The following is a 24,388-nucleotide window of genomic DNA, read 5'->3' as shown; positions in this document are numbered from 1 at the left end:
GGTCGGTGTGACTGTGTGAGGGGGGGGTCGGTGTGACTGTGTGGGGGGGGGTTGGTGTGACTGTGTGAGGAGGGGTCGGTGTGACTGTGTGGGGGGGGGTTGGTGTGACTGTGTGAGGGGGGGGTCGGTGTGACTGTGTGAGGGGGGGGTTGGTGTGACTGTGTGAGGGGGGGGTCGGTGTGACTGTGTGAGGGGGGGGTTGGTGTGACTGTGTGAGGGGGGGGTCGGTGTGACTGTGGGGAGTGAGTCTCTGATTGTCCTGTGGGTGATGGTCTCACTGGGATTGAACAGACTCAGTCTCAGTCCTGTGCAGGCAGCAACTTTATTGAGGCTTTTAAATCAGAAAAAGCAGAAAGTTCCAGGTGGCTCCCAGATTCTCACAGAACGGTGTAATTACACAATACAGACCGTCAATCGTCAATCAGTCCTGGGTTGTTAGTGACCAGAGACTGTGGGCATTAATACCAGTTCAAGTCTGAACTCTGGGTGCTCAGATAAAGCTGTTGTTCCATGTGACAGTCAGGACGGTCTGAGATTTTTCTCAGTCACCTCCCCCCTCCGTCTCCCTGGATAATCTTTGACAGAGTTTCTCAGCTGATGCTGTCACTGAGCATGGTCTCCGTTGCCTGGGACTGTTCCAGGGAGATTGATGGAGAAATCCGTGACTGACTGACTGTGGGTGGGAGACAGAAACTGGGAAAGGCTGGTTCCCATCCTTGTTCACAGCAACTTTCAAGCAGAGAGTGTGGCCTGGTGGGGGGGTGTGGGGGGAGCAGGAGCTGATTGGCTGCAGAAGCTCAAAGCACAACATGGCTCTCTCCAAATGAGCAGCGTTTTGGATTAATGTTCATGTCTGGAAAATAAAAGTCACAAAAAACGCTCAGTTACTCTCTGATTGGAAATCACACTCACCGTATCAGTGATCAATACTTTTCCTAATTCTCACTCAATCCATGACAATCTCTGGAAGCTGAACATTGCTGGAATTTCACTGAGCTCAGGAACAGTGTCACCAATCCAAGCCACCACACTGTCAGAGAGAGGGCACTGCTTTTAATGTACAGGTCATACCTGGGCAAGTTGCCACGTTGTCGGGTAGATGCCAGTGTTGTAACTGTACTGGAACAGCTTGGCTCAGGGAGTGGCAAGTTCAGTCCTATTACCGGAATGTTGTCAGGGTCTACAGCCTTTGTAGTATCCAGCGTCTCCAACTGTTCCTTGGTATCACGTGGAGTAAATCAAATTGACTGGAGACTGGTGTCTGTGACGCTGGGGACCACTGCAGGAGGCTGAGATGGATCATTCACTCAGCATTTCTGGCTGGAGATTGCTGTGAAATGTTCAGCCTTATCCATTGTCCTGATGTGCTGGGCCCCTCCATCATTGAGGAGGGGGAGATTTGTGGAGCCAGTGAGTTGTTTAATTGTCCACCCCATCACTCAGTGAAGGAGCAGAGTGTGTGAGGGGGAAACCTTACTTTGTTAGAATACTGACAGTAATGTATTTGAGGACTTTTTTCAGTTGTTAGATTAGATTCCCTAAAGTGTGGAAACAGGCCCTTCGGCCCAACAAGTCCACACTGACCCTCTGAAGAGTAACCCACCCAGACACCTTTCCCTCTGACTAATGCATCTAACACTATGGACAATTTAGCATGGCCAATTCACCCTGACCTGCACATCTTTGGATTGTGGAAGGAAACCCACACAGACACAGGGACAATGTGCAAACTCCACACAGACAATCACCTGAGGCTGGAATCGAACCCGGGTCCCTGGTGCTGTGAGGCAGCAGTGCTAACCACAGAGCCACCGTGCCGCCCCATTGATCAAGATTACCTGGTTGAGCACACCCTCAGAGGTGTTAATCCAACATTGTCAATGAAGCTGATCAGATCTCACTGAATGAAAGTAAATGGAGGGTTCCACAGAGATGTTGTCCACAGAGTCTATCATGACCAAAGCTGATGTGTTGGCCTGGTGTCTGTCTATAACACAGCAGCTGTGATTGGGAACCTCTGAACCTGTCCTCCACCCCTCACTCTGAGAGAGGGAGAGAGGGAGGGTGCTGTCCTGTGGAGAGTTGTGAATGCTGTAATGGTGTGAGTGTAGAATAAAGCAGGAGTGGGAATAGATACTCACAGCGGTTCCTGGTAGTTACTGAGGATCAAGGGCACCATACACTTCCACCTCACACAAGGTCAGAATGCCACGAGATTTTCTCAGGAAGATATTGACAAATCTGCCATGAACACCATTAAGGGCAGCACAAGAGAAAGACTTAGTCCCCCCCCTGGGAATGGAATCAATCGTTGCACAGCTGTAAGAGAGAAAAGTGAGAATGATGGTTACTACATCAGACCATGAGGACTAGGAACAGGAGAAGGCCATTCAGCCCCTCAAATCTGCTCCACCATACACTGCCATCCTGACTCATCACATCTCAGCCTCAACCCCACTTTCCTGCCCTCTCTGCATAACCCATTACTCATTAAAAACCTGTCAATGTCGGCCTCACAGTTACTCAGCATCCACTCTGAGCAAGGGGATATCACAGATTCATGACCCGTTCAGCTAACTAATTGCCCCTCATCGCTGTTTTACAAATTTTATCCATTTCTGTGAAACGCCTCCTCATTTTCCCAACTTCAGTGAATATCATCCTAACCAATTCAGTCACTGCTCTGGTGTCAGATCCTGCCATCCCAGGAATCGGGCTGGTGACCCTCCGCTATCCTCCCTCCATCACCAGGACGTCCTTCCTCAGATACGGACACCAGACTGACACACTATCCTCCAGGTGTGGTCTCCCCAAGGCCCTGTACAACTGCAGCAAGACATCGCTGCTCCTGATCCCCAACCCTCTCACTACAAACGTCAACACCCCATTGACCGTCTTCACCACCTGCTGTACCCACACACACACTCACCGTCACCACCTGCTGTACCCACACACTCACCGTCACCACCTGCTGTACACACACACTCACCGTCACCACCTGCTGTACACACACACTCACCGTCATCACCTGCTGTACACACACACTCACCGTCACCACCTGCTGTACACACACACTCACCGTCACCACCTGCTGTAATCACACACTCACCGTCACCACCTGCTGTACCCACACACTCACCGTCACCACCTGCTGTACACACACACACTCACCGTCACCACCTGCTGCACCCACACACTCACCGTCACCACCTGCTGTACACACACACTCACCGTCACCACCTGCTGTACACACACACTCACCGTCACCACCTGCTGTAATCACACACTCACCGTCACCACCTGCTGTACACACGCACTCACCGTCACCACCTGCTGTACACACACACTCACCGTCACCACCTGCTGTACACACACACTCACCGTCACCACCTGCTGTAATCACACACTCACCGTCACCACCTGCTGTACCCACACACTCACCGTCACCACCTGCTGTACCCACACACTCACCGTCACCACCTGCTGGACACACACACTCACCGTCACCACCTGCTGTACCCACACACTCACCGTCACCACCTGCTGTAATCACACACTCACCGTCACCACCTGCTGTACCCACACACACTCACCGTCACCACCTGCTGTACCCACACACTCACCGTCACCACCTGCTGTAATCACACACTCACCGTCACCACCTGCTGTACCCACACACTCACCGTCACCACCTGCTGTACCCACACACTCACCGTCACCACCTGCTGGACACACACACTCACCGTCACCACCTGCTGGACACACACACTCACCGTCACCACCTGCTGTACACACACACTCACCGTCAGTGACTTGTGCACAAGGACACCTAGGTCTCATTCCATCTCCCCCTTTGCCAATCGATCACCGTTTAGAGAATGATGTCTATTCCTGCTTTTGCTGCCATAGTGTAGGATGTCGCATTGATCCACATTGTACAGCGTCTGTCACTCATTTCCCCACTGACCCAGCTTGTCCAAATCACACTGTAACATCTCCACATTCTCCTTTCAGCTCACCCTCCCACCCAGACTTGGAGATATAACATTGAGTTTGCTCATTGAAATCATTTTGGTGTGTGGGAATCCCTCTGATCCTGCAGAGACCATGGTGCCTGACACACTCAGAAGGACCGGTTTATTTTTCCTCTTTGTTGTTGTTTCCATCTCCAAGTCAGAATATACATCGTTCAATCCCATGTGCTTTTGTTTTACACACTACAGCTTTCCCAAAGACCAAACCAACCACATCAGCTGGCTTCCCTCATCAACCTGTCTACTTGACTCGAGTTGGGGTATAGTCTGCAGAGGGGAGGTGCCGTGGGTCAATGTTTCCTGTGCATATTTACAGGGTGTTGTTGTTCCCGTTGTTATCCAGGGAATCACCGATTCGGATCTCTGCTCCATCCAGTCTCTGTGGTTTGCAGTCTCGGTTGGTGACTCTCACAACGAAGATGCGGTAGTGTTCCTTCAGGTCCACTCTCCACCAGGGATCTTTCTGCCTTCTGGTGCTACTGCAGGAGGAATGACGGAACTTGGGATTGGGATTCCCATCGATCGCATTGTTGGCATCAGCATAAAATCGGAAGGTGGTGGATTGTGTAGCACGGACCCCAGCTGCAACATTCTCTAAAACCAGAGACAGTGCGTTTCCATGACCACCCTATCGCACAGAGCACATCACTCCATCCCCTCACCCTCACCCTCACCTCCTCCCCCACCCTCCCCCTCCCTCACACTCACCCTCGCCCTCCCGCTCACCCTCACCCTTGCCCTCACCCTCCCTCCCCCCACCCTCACGCTCACCTTCCCCTCACCGTCCCCCTCCCCTACTCTCCCCTCACCCTCACCCTCCCCTCCCTCACTCTCCTCCCTCCCCCTCCCCCTCCCTCATCCACCTCCTCCCCACCCTCCCTCACCCTCCTCCTCCCCTTCTTCACCCTCCCCCTCCCCCAACCACCCTCCCCTCCCTCCCCTTCCCCCTCACCCTCCCCCTCCCCTCCCTGTCACCCTCCCCCCTCCCCCTCCTTCCGGCAGGGGGGCTATAGAAGGACTTGGATAGGTTCAGAGAGTGAGCAAAGAGGTGGCAGATGGAATACAACGTGGGAAAGTGTACGGTGATAGATTTCTGTAGGAAGATTGGAGACATAGATTATTATCTAATGGGGTAAGAATTCAGCAGTCTGAAGTGTAAAGGAACTTTAAGGGAGATCTAATCCAGGATTGTCTTTGAGTTAATTTGCAGGTCCAGTTAACAGTCAGGAAGGCATGTGCTATGTTAGCATTTGTTTCAAAGAGGGCTAGAATACAAGAGCAGAGAGCTACAGCTGAGGCTGTATCCGGCTCTGGTCGGGCTCTGGTGAACGGAATATGGGGAACAGTTTTGGGTCCTGTATCTCGGGAAGGATGTGCTAGTGTTGAAGGGGTCCAGAGGGTGTTTACAAAAATGATCCTGGGATGAAGGGCTGGTCCTATGAGGAGCAGTTGAGGACTCTTGGTCTGTACTGGATGGAGTTTAGAAAGCTATGGAGGAATCTGATTGAAACTTACAGAATACTGAGGGCTGGGCAGCGTGAATGTGGAGAAGATATTTTCCTGGTAGGAGAGACTAGGAGTCAAGGGCACAGCCACAGCGTGAAGGACAGACACTTTAGAACAGAGATGGGAAGGAATTTCTTCAGCCGAAGGGTGGAGAATCTGTGGAGGCCAAGTCAGTGAGTATATTTAAGACAGAGATAAACAGGTTCATGATTTGTAAGGGGATCGAGGGTGACAGGGAGAAGGAAGGAGACTGGGATTGAGAAACCTATCAGCCATGATGGAATAGCGGAGCAGACTCAATGGGCTGAATGGCCTAATCCTGTTCCTTTATCTGATGGTCTCATAAATACAATCTGCTCCACACCATTGTAAAAAAACATGATGACATGAAACTTGGACATATGATAAGCTGTTAGGAGGACTGCGTGGAACTCCAAGGGGACATTGACATGTTGGTGAAGTGGAGGAGAAGGTGAGGTTTAATACAGGGAAATGTGAGGTGATGTATTTCAAATCAGAAACCCTACAATGGGCATTCGACCCATTGAGTCCACATTGACCCTCTGTCCCATTCCGTTCCACTGTTCTACCACACCCATGTAACCCAACATCTCCCATGGCCAATCCACCCTGACCTGCACACCTTTGGATTATGAGAGTAAACCCACGCAGTCACGGGGAGAATGTGCAAACTCCACACAGACAGTCACCCAGCTGTGGGATTGAACCTGGGTGCCTGGCGCTGTGAGGCAGCAGTGCGCATCACTGAGCCACCGTGCCAACCATAGGGTTGGAAAAACATTGAAAGACAATATAAAGTCAGGGATATAATTCTCACGGGGATACAGGAGCAGAGGGAGCTGGGTGGTGGTATACATCACAGGTCATTGAAGGTGGCAGGACAGGGGGGGGGGAGAGGAGTTAATAAAGCAGGCAGGACCCTCGGCTTTATTACTGGGGCAGAGAGTACAATAGCTGGGGAGGGGGGGGGGGGGGGTGATGTTGAACTTATCCAGGACCCTTGTTGGTCTTCAGCTGGAGGACTGTGTACAGGGGGTGGGCCCCACATTATAGGAAAGATGGGAATGCATTGGAGAGAGTGTAGAAAGTGGTTTCCAGGAATGGTTTCCGGAATGAGACACTTCAGGGATGGGGGGGACGGGATTGAAGGTGTTGGGACTGTTCTCCCCAGAGAGAGGGCAGCTGGGAGAGAGGTCTGATAGAGGTTTTCATAACCAGGAGCAGAGCTGGACAGAGCAGGGAGAAACAGTTCCTGCTCATACCAGGAAGAAGAACACGAGGGGCTTTGATTAAAAGTGAAGTGTGAACGAAGCGGGGGGGGGGGGGGGGGGGGTGGAGAATGTTCTCACTCAGCGAGAACAGGCAGGTTCAATCGATGCATTCAGGAGGGACATTGGATGGTTATTTGGAAGGAAACAGTGTGTACAAGGTAATGAGGGAAAAGGCAGGAGGTGGTCACTGTGTGATAGAATCAGTGCAGGGATGATGGGCTGAATGGCCCCCTCCTGCACTGTAACAATTCTGATGGTGTGATTGAAATAGGAGTGAAACAGTTACAGCCTGAGACTGAACCTTCCCAGATTGGAATGAGGATTTTCCGGATCCCCGTGAGGATCTTACCCTGGGAGTCTGCGACAGAAAAGAGCGCACAGAGGGCAGCCAAAGCCAGGAGCGAGTGAGACATCATCCTGTAGGAATCACAGAGAGACAGCAAGGTTAATCACACTGCCACATGGAGACAGTGGGGTGGGAGGAAGGACACTCACCTTCGAGATATTCACAGCTTCCACATTCGGAAGCTGGAACACTGGGCAGGATTTCCATCAAAGCTGTTTGATTTCTTCATTGACGCCAGTTTTGCAAATGACCGAAGGTTTATTGGAGACCTGCCCGAACTGAGTCTCTAACAGAGGCATGACAGGGACACGGACAGGGACAGGGACAGGGACACGGACAGGGAGGCGGACAGGGACAGGGACAGGGACGCGGACAGGGACACGGACAGGGACAGGGACACGGACAGGGACACGGACAGGGACAGGGACAGGGACAGGGACGCGGACAGGGACGCGGACAGGGACACGGACAGGGACACGGACAGGGACAGGGACAGGGACAGGGACAGGGACAGGGACAGGGACAGGGGACAGGGGACAGGGACGCGGACAGGGACAGGGACACGGACAGGGGACAGGGACACGGACAGGGACACGGACAGGGACACGGACACGGACAGGGACAGGAACAGGGACGCGGACAGGAACAGGGACGCGGACAGGGACGCGGACAGGGACAGGGACAGGGACAGGGACAGGGACACGGACAGGGACAGGGACACGGACAGGGACAGGGACAGGGACAGGGACACGGACAGGGACAGGGACACGGACAGGGGACAGGGACACGGACAGGGACGCGGACACGGACAGGGACGCGGACACGGACAGGGACAGGGACAGGGACGCGGACAGGAACAGGGACGCGGACAGGGACAGGGACAGGGACAGGGACGCGGACAGGGACAGGGACAGGGACACGGACAGGGGACACGGACACGGACAGGAACAGGGACGCGGACAGGGACAGGGACAGGGACAGGGACACGGACAGGGACAGGGACAGGGACAGGGACGCGGACAGGGACGCGGACAGGGACGCGGACAGGGACGCGGACAGGGACGCGGACAGGGACACGGACAGGGACGCGGACAGGGACGCGGACAGGGACGCGGACAGGGACGCGGACAGGGACGCGGACAGGGACAGGGACAGGGACAGGGACAGGGACAGGGACAGGGACGCGGACAGGGACGCGGACAGGGACAGGGACGCGGACAGGGACACGGACACGGACACGGACACGGACACGGACACGGACAGGGACAGGGACAGGGACAGGGACAGGGACAGGGACACGGACAGGGACACGGACAGGGACACGGACAGGGACACGGACAGGGACAGGGACGCGGACAGGGACAGGGACGCGGACAGGGACGCGGACAGGGACGCGGACAGGGACGCGGACAGGGACGCGGACAGGGACGCGGACAGGGACAGGGACAGGGACAGGGACAGGGACAGGGACAGGGACGCGGACAGGGACAGGGACGCGGACAGGGACAGGGACGCGGACACGGACACGGACACGGACGCGGACAGGGACGCGGACAGGGACACGGACAGGGACGCGGACAGGGACGCGGACAGGGACGCGGACAGGGACGCGGACAGGGACAGGGACAGGGACAGGGACACGGACAGGGACAGGGACACGGACAGGGACAGGGACAGGGACAGGGACAGGGACGCGGACAGGGACGCGGACAGGGACAGGGACAGGGACGCGGACAGGGACAGGGACGCGGACACGGACACGGACACGGACAGGGACAGGGACAGGGACAGGGACAGGGACAGGGACAGGGACAGGGACGCGGACAGGGACGCGGACAGGGACGCGGACAGGGACAGGGACGCGGACAGGGACGCGGACAGGGACAGGGACAGGGACAGGGACAGGGACGCGGACAGGGACAGGGACGCGGACAGGGACAGGGACGCGGACAGGGACGCGGACAGGGACAGGGACAGGGACAGGGACAGGGACAGGGACAGGGACAGGGACAGGGACAGGGACGCGGACAGGGACGCGGACAGGGACAGGGACAGGGACAGGGACAGGGACAGGGACGCGGACGCGGACGCGGACGCGGACGCGGACGCGGACGCGGACAGGGACAGGGACAGGGACAGGGACAGGGACAGGGACAGGGACGCGGACACGGACAGGGACAGGGACGCGGACTGGGACACGGACAGGGACGCGGACAGGGACGCGGACAGGGACACGGACAGGGACACGGACAGGGACAGGGACGCGGACACGGACGCGGACAGGGACGCGGACAGGGACAGGGACAGGGACAGGGACAGGGACAGGGACGCGGACAGGGACAGGGACAGGGACACGGACAGGGACACGGACAGGGACACGGACAGGGACACGGACAGGGACACGGACAGGGACAGGGACAGGGACAGGGACGCGGACACGGACAGGGACAGGGACAGGGACAGGGACAGGGACAGGGACAGGGACAGGGACACGGACAGGGACAGGGACAGGGACACGGACAGGGACAGGGACAGGGACAGGGACAGGGACACGGACAGGGACACGGACAGGGACAGGGACGCGGACAGGGACAGGGACAGGGACAGGGACGCGGACGCGGACGCGGACAGGGACAGGGACAGGGACGCGGACTGGGACACGGACACGGACAGGGACACGGACACGGACACGGACACGGACACGGACAGGGACGCGGACAGGGACGCGGACAGGGACGCGGACAGGGACGCGGACAGGGACGCGGACAGGGACGCGGACACGGACAGGGACACGGACAGGGACACGGACAGGGACACGGACAGGGACAGGGACGCGGACACAGACACGGACAGGGACAGGGACAGGGACAGGGACAGGGACAGGGACAGGGACACGGACACGGACAGGGACAGGGACGCGGACGCGGACAGGGACAGGGACAGGGACGCGGACAGGGACGCGGACTGGGACACGGACTGGGACACGGACAGGGACACGGACACGGACACGGACACGGACACGGACAGGGACACGGACAGGGACACGGACACGGACAGGGACACGGACAGGGACACGGACAGGGACACGGACAGGGACACGGACAGGGACAGGGACAGGGACAGGGACGCGGACACGGACACGGACAGGGACAGGGACAGGGACAGGGACAGGGACAGGGACAGGGACACGGACACGGACAGGGACAGGGACGCGGACGCGGACAGGGACAGGGACAGGGACAGGGACAGGGACGCGGACACGGACACGGACACGGACACGGACACGGACAGGGACACGGACAGGGACACGGACAGGGACACGGACAGGGACACGGACAGGGACAGGGACACGGACAGGGACAGGGACACGGACAGGGACACGGACAGGGACACGGACAGGGACAGGGACGCGGACGCGGACAGGGACGCGGACAGGGACGCGGACAGGGACGCGGACACGGACAGGGACACGGACAGGGACACGGACAGGGACAGGGACGCGGACACAGACACGGACAGGGACAGGGACAGGGACAGGGACAGGGACAGGGACAGGGACAGGGACACGGACAGGGACACGGACAGGGACACGGACAGGGACAGGGACGCGGACGCGGACAGGGACAGGGACAGGGACGCGGACACGGACAGGGACAGGGACGCGGACAGGGACACGGACAGGGACACGGACAGGGACACGGACAGGGACACGGACAGGGACACGGACAGGGACACGGACACGGACAGGGACACGGACAGGGACACGGACAGGGACAGGGACAGGGACAGGGACGCGGACACAGACACGGACAGGGACAGGGACAGGGACAGGGACAGGGACAGGGACACGGACAGGGACAGGGACGCGGACGCGGACAGGGACAGGGACAGGGACAGGGACAGGGACAGGGACAGGGACAGGGACGCGGACACGGACAGGGACAGGGACGCGGACTGGGACACGGACAGGGACACGGACACGGACACGGACAGGGACACGGACAGGGACAGGGACAGGGACAGGGACAGGGACAGGGACACGGACAGGGACACGGACAGGGACACGGACAGGGACAGGGACAGGGACAGGGACAGGGACACGGACAGGGACAGGGACGCGGACGCGGACGCGGACAGGGACAGGGACAGGGACAGGGACAGGGACGCGGACACGGACAGGGACAGGGACAGGGACGCGGACTGGGACACGGACACGGACAGGGACACGGACACGGACAGGGACACGGACACGGACACGGACACGGACAGGGACAGGGACGCGGACACGGACAGGGACACGGACAGGGACACGGACAGGGACACGGACAGGGACACGGACAGGGACAGGGACGCGGACACAGACACGGACAGGGACAGGGACAGGGACAGGGACAGGGACAGGGACGCGGACGCGGACAGGGACAGGGACGCGGACACGGACAGGGACAGGGACAGGGACGCGGACAGGGACACGGACACGGACACGGACACGGACACGGACACGGACAGGGACAGGGACTGGGACTGGGACTGGGACTGGGACAGGGACTGGGACAGGGACTGGGACAGGGACGCGGACGCGGACGCGGACAGGGACAGGGACAGGGACAGGGACAGGGACGCGGACACGGACACGGACAGGGACGCGGACTGGGACACGGACAGGGACACGGACACGGACACGGACACGGACACGGACACGGACAGGGACAGGGACACGGACAGGGACAGGGACAGGGACAGGGACAGGGACACGGACACGGACAGGGACAGGGACAGGGACGCGGACACGGACAGGGACAGGGACGCGGACTGGGACACGGACAGGGACACGGACACGGACACGGACACGGACAGGGACAGGGACAGGGACAGGGACACGGACAGGGACAGGGACAGGGACAGGGACGCGGACAGGGACAGGGACAGGGACACGGACAGGGACAGGGACACGGACACGGACACGGACAGGGACAGGGACAGGGACACGGACAGGGACAGGGACAGGGACACGGACAGGGACACGGACAGGGACACGGACAGGGACACGGACAGGGACAGGGACGCGGACACGGACAGGGACAGGGACAGGGACAGGGACAGGGACAGGGACAGGGACACAGACACGGACAGGGACAGGGACAGGGACAGGGACACGGACAGGGACACGGACAGGGACACGGACAGGGACAGGGACACGGACAGGGACAGGGACACGGACACGGACACGGACAGGGACACGGACAGGGACACGGACACGGACAGGGACGCGGACAGGGACGCGGACAGGGACACGGTCGGGGACACGGACAGGGACACGGACAGGGACAGGGACAGGGACAGGGACAGGGACAGGGACAGGGACACGGACGATCACACTGCTGTGTACCTGCAGTCACACCCAGGCCAGGCTGGGGCAGGATGGCAGACTGCCTTCCCCGAGACACACAGAGAGCAAAGGGGGTTCACACCCCAACATAGTACACACCCACACCCTTCACTGTACACACCCCGACACCCCCACACCCACACCCTCACAGCCCCACACCCACACCCTCACAGCCCCACACCCACACCCTCACAGCCCCACACCCCCCGACATCATTCACCCTCTCACCCCCACACCCACACCCTCACAGCCCCACACCCACACCCTTCACTGTACACACCCCGACATCATTCACCCTCTCACCCCCACACCCACACACACACATCCTCACAGCCCCTACCCCCACACCCACACCCGCACCCCCACACCATTCACCATACACACCCCCACACACTAACACAGAATGTACCCCAGTAACAGCGTGAAGCTCCCTCTACACTGTCTCCCCGTAACAGAGTGAAGCTCCCTCTACACTGCCCCCCGGATAGGAGCGTGAAGCTCCCTCTACACTGTCCCCAGTAGCAGAGTGAAGCTCCCTCTACAATGTCTCCCCGTAACAGAGTGAAGCTCCCTCTACACTGCCCCCCGGATAGGACCGTGAAGCTCCCTCTACACTGTCCCCAGTAGCAGAGTGAAGCTCCCTCTACAATGTCTCCCAGTAGCAGAGTGAAGCTCCCTCTACAATGTCTCCCAGTAACAGAGTGAAGCTCCCTCTACACTGTCCCCCGGGTAGGAGAGTGAAGCTCCCGCTACATTGTCCCCAGTAGCAGAGAGAAGCTTCCTCTACACTGCCCCCCAGTAACAGTGTGAAGCTCCCTCTACACTGTCCCCCGGGTAGGAGCGTGAAGCTCCCTCTACACTGTCCCCCCATTGACAGAGTGAAGCTCCCTCTACACTGTCCCCTGGGTAGGAGCGTGAACTCCCTCTACACTGTCCCCCCAGTAACAGAGTGAAGCTCCCTCTACACTGTCCCTCCAGTGACAGAGTGAAGCTCCCTCTACACTGTCCCCCCAGTAACAGAGTGAAGCTCCCTCTACACTGTCCCCCAGGTAGGAGCGTGAAGCTCCCTCTGCACTGTCCCCAGTAGCAGAGTGAAGCTCCCTCTATACTGTCCCCCCAGGAACAGAGTGATGATCCCTCTACACTGTCCCCCCAGTGACAGAGTGAAGCTCCCTCTACACTGTCCCCCCAGTGACAGAGTGAAGCTCCCTCTACGCTGTCCCCCCAGTGACAGAGTGAAGCTCCCTCTACACTGCCCCTCCAGTAACAGAGTGAAGCTCCCTCTACACTGTCCCCCGGGTAGGAGCGTGAAGCTCCCTCTACACTGTCCCCCAGTGACAGAGTGAAGCTCCCTCTACACTGTCCCCCCAGTAGCAGAGTGAAGCTCCCTCTACACTGTCCCCCAGAAACAGAGTGAAGCTCCCTCTACTCTGTCCCTCCAGTAACAAAGTGAAGCTCCCTCTATACTGTCCCCCGGGTAGGAGCGTGAAGCTCCCTCTACACTGTCCCCCAGTGACAGAGTGAAGCTCCCTCTACACTGCCCCTCCAGTAACAGAGTGAAGCTCCCTCTACACTGTCCCCCGGGTAGGAGCGTGAAGCTCCCTCTACACTGTCCCCCAGTGACAGAGTGAAGCTCCCTCTACACTGTCCCCCCAGTAGCAGAGTGAAGCTCCCTCTACACTGTCCCCCAGGAACAGAGTGAAGCTCCCTCTACTCTGTCCCTCCAGTAACAAAGTGAAGCTCCCTCTATACTGTCCCCCGGGTAGGAGCATGAAGCTCCCTCTACACTGTCCCCCAGTGACAGAGTGAAGCTCCCTCTACACTGCCCCTCCAGTAACAGAGTGAAGCTCCCTCTACACTGTCCCCCGGGTAGGAGCGTGAAGCTCCCTCTACACTGTCCCCCAGTGACAGAGTGAAGCTCCCTCTACACTGTCCCCCAGTGACAGAGTGAAGTTCCCTCTACACTGTCCCCCCCAGTAACAGAGTGAAGCTCCCTCTACACTGTCCCCCCCAGTAACAGAGTGAAGCTCCCTCTACACTGTCCCCCAGTGACAGAGTGAAGCTCCCTCTACACTGTCCCCTGCAGTAACAGAGTGAAGCTCCCTCTACACTGTCCCCCGGGTAGGAGCGTGTAGCTCCCTCTACACTGCCCCTCCAGTAACAGAGTGAAGTTCCCTCTACACTGTCTCCCCCAGTAACAGAGTGAAGCTCCCTCTACACTGTCCCCCGGGTAGGAGCGTGAAGCTCCCTCTACACTTTCCCCCCCAGTAACAGCGTGAAGCTCCCTCTACACTGTCCCCCCCAGTAACAGAGTGAAGCTCCCTCGACACTGTCCCCCCCAGTAACAGCGTGAAGCTCCCTCTACACTTTCCCCCAGTAACAGAGTGAAGCTCCCTCTACACTGTCCCCCGCAGTAACAGAGTGAAACTCCCTCTACACTGTCCCCCGCAGTAACAGAGTGAAACTCCCTCTACACTGTCCCCAGTAGCAGAGTGAAGCTCCCTCTACACTGTCCCCCAGTGACAGAGTGAAGCTCCCTCTACACTGTCCCCCGGGTAGGAGCGTGAAGCTTCCTCTACACTGCCCCCCCAGTAACAGAGTGAAACTCCCTTTACACTGTCCCCAGTAACAGAGTGAAACTCCCTCTACAGTGCCTTTATTTCTGATGAAGGGCTTTTGCACGAAACGTCGATTTCGCTGCTCGTTGGATGCTGCCTGAACTGCTGTGCTCTTCCAGCACCACTGATCCAGAATCTGGTTTCCTGCATCTGCAGTCATTGTTTTTACCTCGTTGATTTTTACCCGACTGCGAATCCTCTTACAAGGATGCCTGCCTTGAAGAAGTTTTCCTCCTCTCTCTACAAGAATCTCAGGGAGTCCCTCTCCCACTGCAACTCCCAGGTCATTTCCTCTGCCCTGAAGCTCTTCAACCATGTCATGAAACAAACGCGGTACCACAGCCACATTTGCTTCCTCAGGGTCTGCCTCTGTAACCAATTCATCCCACACGGACTCCGGACCACCTTTAAACCAGCAGAGTTCGGACCCGAACAGGTCAAACAGTACAGACTACAGATTCCAAAACACCAGCAACGGTTCTCCTTCAAGATCCTCCGCTCCACGCTCGCAGCAATGCGCCGGGACCTAACCTCTCTACAGTCAGCCCTGCCTCAGCTGAGGGCCACACTCTCTCAGAATTGCAAAGGACCCACTCTGTACTACATCCTCAGGAGAATTCATACTCTCAACAAACAGTATTTCAACTCCATCTCAAACATCAAAAATTGTAAGTACAACAAACTGTTATCTACCCAACTCCATAACCAGCGCTCCTCAAACATTCCAGAAGATTCCCCTGGCCTCAGAAATTACTCAGTCGCTATTAGCCATGCGGCTGATGCAGCTGCCACCCCCACGCTGATTGATGAAGTCACTTCCACCCCACATCATGGCCACTCCCACGACCACTTCCGCCCCTCACAATTCCTCATGCATCACACGTGACATCACTTCCGCCCCTCACATCATCGCTGATGCCGCACGCTCAGTGACTTCTGCCACCCCTACTGCCGTGGTCACCACCATTTCCGCCCCCACCAGCGCCACTCACCTGCATTCTGCTGACACACCCCCCACAGACCCCACTGTCACTATCCCCACCCCCCAGAATCCCGAGGGGAACACTACCCCTGCTCATGATTCCACCCCCATTCCCCCCACCATCACACCCACTCAGGTACTGGCTCCGCCCCCACTCCCAGCTCCACACCCACACCAGATCCCAGCTCCCAGCTCTGCCGGGTTTTCACCATCCCCCCCCAGACCTCCCCCTCACTGAGGACGAATGATCAGTCCTCAGCAAAGGACTCACCTTCATCCCCCTCCGTCCACGCATCAATAAACTTAATACACGCCGTGACGTCGAATAATTCTTCCATCGCCTCCACCTCTGAGCTTACTTTCACAATCAGGATTCCCGCCCACCTTCCGAGGACCCCTTCGCCCACCTCCAACACACTGCATCCACCTGGACACCCCGCGCTGGTCTATTACCTGCCCTCGACCTCTTCATTTCCAACCGCCGCCGGGACATTAACCGCCTCAACCTGTCTACCCCCCTCCCCCACTCCAACCTCTCACCCTCACAACGCGCACCCCTCCAATCCCACTGCTCCAATCCCAACCTCACCATCAAGCCAGCGGATAAAGGGGATGCACTGACCTCTACACCGCTGAAGCTAAACGCCAACTCGAGGACATCTCTTCCTACTGCCCCCTTGACCATAACCCCACCCCACCATCACCCAGACCATACAGAACCTCATCACCTCAGGAGATCTCCAACCCACAGCTTCCAACCTCATAGTCCGGGAACCCCGCACTGCCCGGTTCTACCTCCTTCCCAAAATCCACAAGCCTGACCACCCTGGCCGACCCATTGTCTCAGCATGCTCCTGCCCCACTGAACTCATCTCTACCTACCTCGACACTGTCCTATCCCCAGTAGTCCAGGAACTCCCAACATACGTTCGAGACACCACCCAGGCCCTCCATCTCCTCCAAGACTTCCGTTTCCCCGGCCCACAATGCCTCATCTTCACCACGGAAATCCAATCCTTCCACACCTCCATCCGCCATGACCAGGGCCACCTAGCCCTCCGTTTTTGCCTCTCCAGACGTCCCCAACAGTACCCTTCCACTGACACTCTCATTCGTTTGGCCGAACTGGTCCTCACCCTTAACAATTTTTCCTTTGAATCCGCCCACTTCCTCCAGACCCAAGGGGTAGCCATGGGCACACGTATGGGCCCCAGCTATGCCTGTCTTTTTGTTGGCTACGTAGAACAGTTGATCTTCCGTAATTACACAGGCACCACTCCCCACCTCTTCTTCCGCTACATTGATGACTGCATTGGCACCACCTCGTGCTCCCGTGAGGAGGTTGAGCAATTCATCAACTTCACCAACACATTCCACCCTGACCTTAAATTTATCTGGACCATCTCTGACACCTCCCTCCCCTTCCTGGACCTCTCCATCTCCATTAATGATGACCGACTTGACACTGACATTTTTTACAAACCCACCCACTCCCACAGCTACCTGGATTACACCTCTTCCCACCCTAACTCCTGCAAAAATGCCATCCCGTATTCCCAATTCCTCCGCCTCTGCCGTATCTGCTCCCAGGAGGACCAGTTCCACCATAGAACACACCAGATGGCCTCCTTCTTTAGAGACCGCAATTTCCCTTCCCACGTGGTTAAAGATGCCCTCCAACGCATCTCGTCCACATCCCGCCCTCAGACCCCACCCCTCCAACTGTAAAAAGGACAGAACGTCCCTGGTGCTCACCTTCCACCCTACCAACCTTCGCATAAACCAAATCATCCACCGACATTTCCGCCACCTCCAAAAAGACCCCACCACCAGGGATATATTTCCCTCCCCACCCCTTTCCGCCTTCCGCAAAGACCGTTCCCTCTGTGACTACCTGGTCAGGTCCACGACTCCCTACAACCCACCCTCCCATCCTGGCACTTTCCCCTGCCACCGCAGGAACTGTAAAACCTGTGCCCACACCTCCTCCCTCAGCTCTATCCAAGGCCCTAAAGGAGCCTCGACACACTTCAACCCCAGGGCATCAATGTGGACTTCAACAGTTTCCTCATTTCCCCTTCCCCCACCTCACCCCAGTTCCAAACTTCCAGCCCAGCAGTGTCCCCATGACTTGTCCGGACTTGTCATAGAACATAGAACATAGAAAAATACAGCAACCCTCGATGTTGCGCCGACCGAAGCCTACCTAACCTACACTAGCCCAATAACCTCCATATGCTTATCCAATGCCCGCTTGAATGACCATAAAGAGGGAGAGTCCACCACTGCTACTGGCAGGGCATTCCATGAACTCACAACCTGCTGAGTAAAGAATCTACCCCTAACATCTGTCCTATACCTACCACCCCTTAATTTAAAGCTGTGTCCCCCAGTAACAGCTGACTCCATTAGCGGAAAAAGGTTCTCATTGTCAACCCTATCTAAACCCCTAATCATCTTGTACACCTCTATCAAATCTCCCCTAAACCTTCTTTTCTCCAATGAGAACAGCTCCAAGTGCCTCAGCCTTTCCTCATACGATCTTCCTACCATGCCAGGCAACATCCTGGTAAACCTCCTCTGCACTCGTTCCAATGCCTCCACATCCTTCCTATAGTATGGCGACCAAAACTGCACACAATACTCCAGATGCGGCCGCACCAGAGTCTTATACAACTGCAACATGACCTCAGGACTACGGAACTCAATTCCTCTACCAATAAAAGCCAGTACACCATATGCCTTCCTCACAGCACTATTTACCTGGGTGGCAACTTTCAGAGATCTGTGTACATGGACACCAAGATCCCTCTGCTCATCCACACTACCAAGTAGCCTATCATTAGCCCAGTAATCCATCTTCTTGTTACTCCTACCAAAGTGAATGACTTCACACTTAGCTACATTGAACTCCATTTGCCACCTTTCTGACCAGCTCTGCAACTTATCTATATCCCGCTGTAACCTGCCACATCCTTCTTCGCTGTCCACAACTCCACCGACTTTCATGTCATCCGCAAACTTGCTCACCCAGCTTTCAAGCCCCTCCTTTCGGTCATTTATAAAAATGACAAACAGCAATGGTCCCAAAACAGATCCTTGTGGAACACCGCTAGTAACTGCACTCCAAGATGAACCTTTACCATCAACTACTACCCTCTGTCTCCTTCCAGCCAGCCAATTCCTAATCCAAACCTCTAATGCACCCTCAATGCCATACCTCCGTGGTTTTTGCATTAGCCTGCCATGGGGTACCTTATCGAACACCTTACTAAAATCCATATACACCACATCTACTGCTTTACCCTCATCCACCTCCTTAGTCACCTTCTCAAAGAACTCAATAAGGTTTGTGAGGCACGACCTGCCCTTCACAAAACCATGCTGACTATCCTTGATCATATTATTCCTATCCAGATGTTCATAAATCCTATCCCTTACCATTCTCTCTAAGACTTTGCCCACAACAGAAGTGAGACTCACTGGCCTATAGTTACTCAGGCTATCCCTACTCCCCTTCTTGAACAAGGGGACGACATTCGCTATCCTCCAGTCTTCTGGCACTCTTCCCGTAGACAATGACGACATAAAAATCAAGGCCAATGGCTCTGCTATCTCCTCCCTAGCTTCCCAGAGGATCCTAGGATAAATGCCATCAGGCCCAGGGGACTTATCTATTTTCATCCTTTCCAGTATTCCCCAGACCTCTTCCCTACATACCTCAAGGCCATCCATTCTAATCACTTGTAACTCAATATTCACATCGGCAACAGTGTCCTGTTCCTGAGTGAATACTGACGAAAAGTATTGATTTAGTGTCTCTCCAATCTCCTCCGCCTCCACGCACAACTTCCCACTACTATCCTTGACTGGACCGATACCTACCCTAGTCATCCTTTTATTCCTGACATACCTATAGAAAGCCTTTGGGTTTTCCCTAATCCTACCAACCAAGGACTTTACATGTCCCCTTCTCGCTGCTCTTAGCTCTCTCTTTAGATCCTTCCTGGCTACCTTATAACTCTCAATCGCCCCAACTGAACCTTCACGCCTCATCTTTACATAGGCCGCCCTCTTCCCTTTCACAAGGGATTCCAATTTCCTATTAAACCACAGCTCCCTCACAAGACCCTTTACTCCCTGCCTGACAGGTACATACTTATCAAGGACACCCATTAGCTTTTCCTTGAACAATCTCCACATATCATTTGTGTTCTTCCTTTGAAGCCTATTTTTCCAATCCACACATCCTAAGTCATGCCTCACCGCATCATAATTTCCCTGCCCCCAGGTATAACTCCTGCCCTGCAGTGCACACTTATCCCTCTCCATCACTAGAGTAAAAGTCACCGAGTTGTGGTCACTGTCGCCAAAGTGCTCACCTACCTCCAAGTCTAACACCTGACCTGGTTCATTACCCAGAACCAAATCCAGTATAGCCTCACCTCTTGTTGGCCTGTCTACATATTGTGTCAGGAAACCCTCCTGCACACATTGGACAAACACCGACCCATCTAACGAACTCGAGCTATAGCTTTCCCAGTCAATATCTGGGAAGTTAAAGTCCCCCATAACAACCACCCTGCTACTTTCGCTCTTCTCCTGAATCATCCTCGCAATCCTTTCCTCTACTTCTCTCGGACTATTAGGAGGCCTGTAGAAAACACCTAACAGGGTGGCCTCACCTTTCCTATTTCTAACCTCAGCCCAAACTACCTCAGATGGCAAGTCTTCCTTCATTGTCCTTTCCACCGCTGTAATACTATCCTTGACAAGCAATGCCACACCTCCCCCTCTTTTACCCCCACCTCTGACCCTGCTAAAACATTTAAACCCTGGAACCTGCAACAGCCAATCCTGTCCCTGTTCTACCCATGTCTCTGTAATGGCCGCAACATCGAAGTCCCAGGTACCAACCCACGCTGCAAGTTCACCTACCTTATTTCTTATACTTCTGGCATTGAAGTATACACACTTCAAGCCACCTTCATGTTTACCGGCACCCTCCTTCAAGATCGATGCCTTGTTCCTAACCTCCCTACACTCCAGGTCCTGCACCCTAAAGCTACAGTCTAGGTTCCCATGCCCCTGCAGAGTTAGTTTAAGCCCTCCCAAAGAGCACCAGCAAACCTCCCCCCAAGGATACTGGTGCCCCTCAGGTTCAGGTGGAGACCATCCTGTTTATAGAGGTCCCACCTTGCCCAGAAAGAACCCCAGTTATCCAGAAACCGGAATCCCTCCCTCCTGCACCATCCCTGTAGCCACGGATTTAACTGCTCTCTCTCCCTATTCCTCGACTCTCTATCACGTGGCACGGGTAACAAACCAGAGACAACAACTCTGTTTGTTCTAACTCTGAGCTTCCAACCTAGCTCCCTGAAAGCCTGCCTAACATCCTCATCCCTCTTCCTACCTATGTCATTGGTGCCAATGTGGACCACGATCTGGGGCTGCTCCCCCTCCCCCTTAAGGACCTGGAAAACACGATCAGAGACGTCACGTACCCTTGCACCTGGGAGGCAACATACCAATTGTGAGTCTCTGTCGCCCCCACAAAACCACCTATCTGTGCCCCGAACTATTGAGTCCCCAATAACTATCGCTCTACCTTTCTCCACCCTTCCCTTCTGAGCAACGGGGACAGGCTCCGTGCCAGAGGCACGAACCCCATCGCTTACCGCTGGTAAGTCATCCCCCCCACAAGTATCCAAACAGTATACTTGTTCTTGAGGGGAATGACCGCAGGGGGTCCCTGCACTGGCTGCTTCCTCCCACTCCCCCTCACTGTCACCCATCTCTCTATAACTTTCGGAGTAACTACTTCCCTAAAGCTCCGATCTATGACCCCCTCTGTCTCCCGAATGATCTGGGGTTCATCCAACTCCAGCTCCAGTTCCCTAACACGGTCTTGGAGGAGCTGGAGATGGCTGCACTTCCTGCAAGTGTAATCAGCAGGGACGCTAATGGCTTCCCTCACCTCATACATGTTGCAAGAGGAACATTGCACTGCCATCCCTCTAAAAGGTAAACTTTATAAACTAGATCTAAAGAAACAAACAAGCAAAATGCAGCACTTACCTGCTTACCACAACGGGTCTTATTAGGTTAGAGGAGGAGGGCGGGTGGGAGGCTCTACCCCTGTAGTGCCTCGGGTTCCTCACCTGCGCGCTTTTATAAGAAAAAAAACCCTTCCCAGGTAAGCTAGCGCGACACCAGCTTCCGGGTCCGCTAGGCGCTTAAAAAAAACTTTAAATTTTAGCCGTTAAAAAAACAATAACTGGATTATACCGCGACTTAAAAAAAATACCACCAGACAGCCGTTACCTACTCCGCCGAGAGAGTGAGGGCGAAGGCTTGGAGCTGCGCGCTTTTATAAGAAAAAAAACCTTCCCAGGTAACCTAGCGCGACACCAGCTTCCGGGTCCGCTAGGCGCTTAAAAAAACTTTAAATTTTAACTGTTAAAAAACACTAACTGGACTATACCGCGACTTAAAAAAAATACCACGACAGCCACTACCTGCACCGCCGAGAGAGTGACCTACCTGCCTAGCTTCTTTTCCACCGATCCACTCCACCCTCTCCTCCCTGACCTATCACCTTCCTCTCCTCCCCCACTCACCCATTGTACTCTATGCTACTCTCTCCCCACCCCCACCCTCCTCTAGCTTATCTCTCCATGCTTCAGGCTCACTGCCTTTATTCCTGATGAAGGGCTTTCGCCCGAAACGTCGATTTCGCTGCACTTTGGATGCTGCCTGAACTGCTGTGCTCTTCCAGCACCACTGATCCAGAACCTTGTTTCCAGCATCTGCAGTCATTGCTTTTACCTCGTTTTTTTCCCTCTACACTGTCCCCAGTAACCGAGTGAAGCTCCATCTACACTGTCCCCAGTAACCGAGTGAAGCTTCCTCTACACTGTCCCCAGTATTAGACTGAAGCTTCCTCTACACTGTCCTCCAGTAACAGCGTGAAGCTCCCTCTATACTGTCTCCAGTAACAGCGTGAAGCTCCCTCTATACTGTCCTCCAGTAACAGAGTGAAGCTCCCTCTACACTGTCCCCCAGTAACAGAGTGAAGCTCCCTCCACACTGTCCCCAGTAACCGAGTGAAGCTCCCTCTACACTGTCCCCCCAGTTACAGAGTGAAGTTCCCTCTACACTGTCCCCCAGTAACCGAGTGAAGCTCCCTCTGCACTGCTCCCCAGTAACAGAGTGAAGCTCCCTCCACACTGTCCCCAGTAACCGAGTGAAGCTCCCTCTACACTGTCCCCCAGTAACAGAGTGAAGCTCCTTCTACACTGTCCCTGAGTATTACAGAGTAAAGGTGCCTCTACAGTCTCCCCCCTCAAATGCTCCTGACTCAGTGAAACAGGGGTCAGATACAGAATAAAGTTCTCGCTACACTGTCTCCCATCAAACACTCCCAAGACAGGGACAGCACGGGGTTAGATACAGAGTAAAGCTCCCTCTACACTATCCCCTATCAAACACTCCCAAGACAGGGACAGCACGGGGTTAGATACAGAGTAAAGCTCCCTCTACACTATCCCCTATCAAACACTCCCAAGACATGGACAGCACGGGGTTAGATACAGAGTAAAGCTCAGATTACTCTCGACTGCATGTTACACTTGGGGGCTGTTGGTTGAACATGGTTCTGTACCATGTGGGTCTCGAGGTTCCAGGCATTCCGAGAACACACCCAGTGTCCAATTCCAAACCCCAATCCCCAATCCCAATCCTCTACCCGCAATTCCAATCCCAATCCCAGTCCTAACCCTCAAACCCAAACCTAATCCCTAAAACCTAATCACACTGCTCAATCCCCAGCGCCCAGACCCCAGTTCCAAGTTCCCAGTGCTCCCCACCCCGGGCCCAGTGCCCAGTGCTCTCTCCCCAGTGCCTAGTGCCCAGTACTCCCCACCCAGTGCCCACTTCCCAGTACTCAGTGCCCAGTTCCCAGTGCTCTCTCCCCAGCGCCCAGTGCTCCCCACCCAGTGCCCTGTGCCCTCTCCCCAGTGCCCAGTGCTCTCTCCCCAGTACTCAGTGCCCTCTCCCCAGTGCCCAGTTCTTTCTCCCCAGTGCTCTCTCCCCAGTGCACAATGCTCTCTCCCCAGTGCCCAGTGCTCCCCACCCAGTGCCCAGTTCCAGGCTGCAGGAATAGTGATCAGGAACAGTGTCTCACCTTCTGATGGTTTTCACCGTGGCTGTGAGTGGAGGC

General features: G+C 55.9%; 1 protein-coding gene across 1 annotated transcript; it reads right to left on the bottom strand.

Moving 5' to 3' along the window:
* Positions 1–303: 303 nt before the first annotated feature.
* On the bottom strand, positions 304–24,388 carry LOC132815904 (fucolectin-like). Its single transcript, XM_060825278.1, has 5 exons — positions 24,353–24,388; positions 7,182–7,249; positions 4,349–4,628; positions 2,142–2,319; positions 304–853 (listed from the first exon to the last, which is right to left on the bottom strand). The coding sequence occupies exons 2-4, from the start codon at positions 7,246–7,248 to the stop codon at positions 2,157–2,159; spliced, it is 510 nt and encodes a 169-aa protein (XP_060681261.1). The 5' UTR covers position 7,249; positions 24,353–24,388; the 3' UTR covers positions 304–853; positions 2,142–2,156.

Source organism: Hemiscyllium ocellatum, chromosome 5 (assembly GCF_020745735.1).
Source record: "Hemiscyllium ocellatum isolate sHemOce1 chromosome 5, sHemOce1.pat.X.cur, whole genome shotgun sequence".
In the NCBI taxonomy this organism is placed as follows: Eukaryota; Metazoa; Chordata; class Chondrichthyes; order Orectolobiformes; family Hemiscylliidae; genus Hemiscyllium; species Hemiscyllium ocellatum.
The sequence above is the reverse complement of the archived record's forward strand: the minus strand, read 5'-3'. Positions and strand labels throughout refer to the sequence as shown.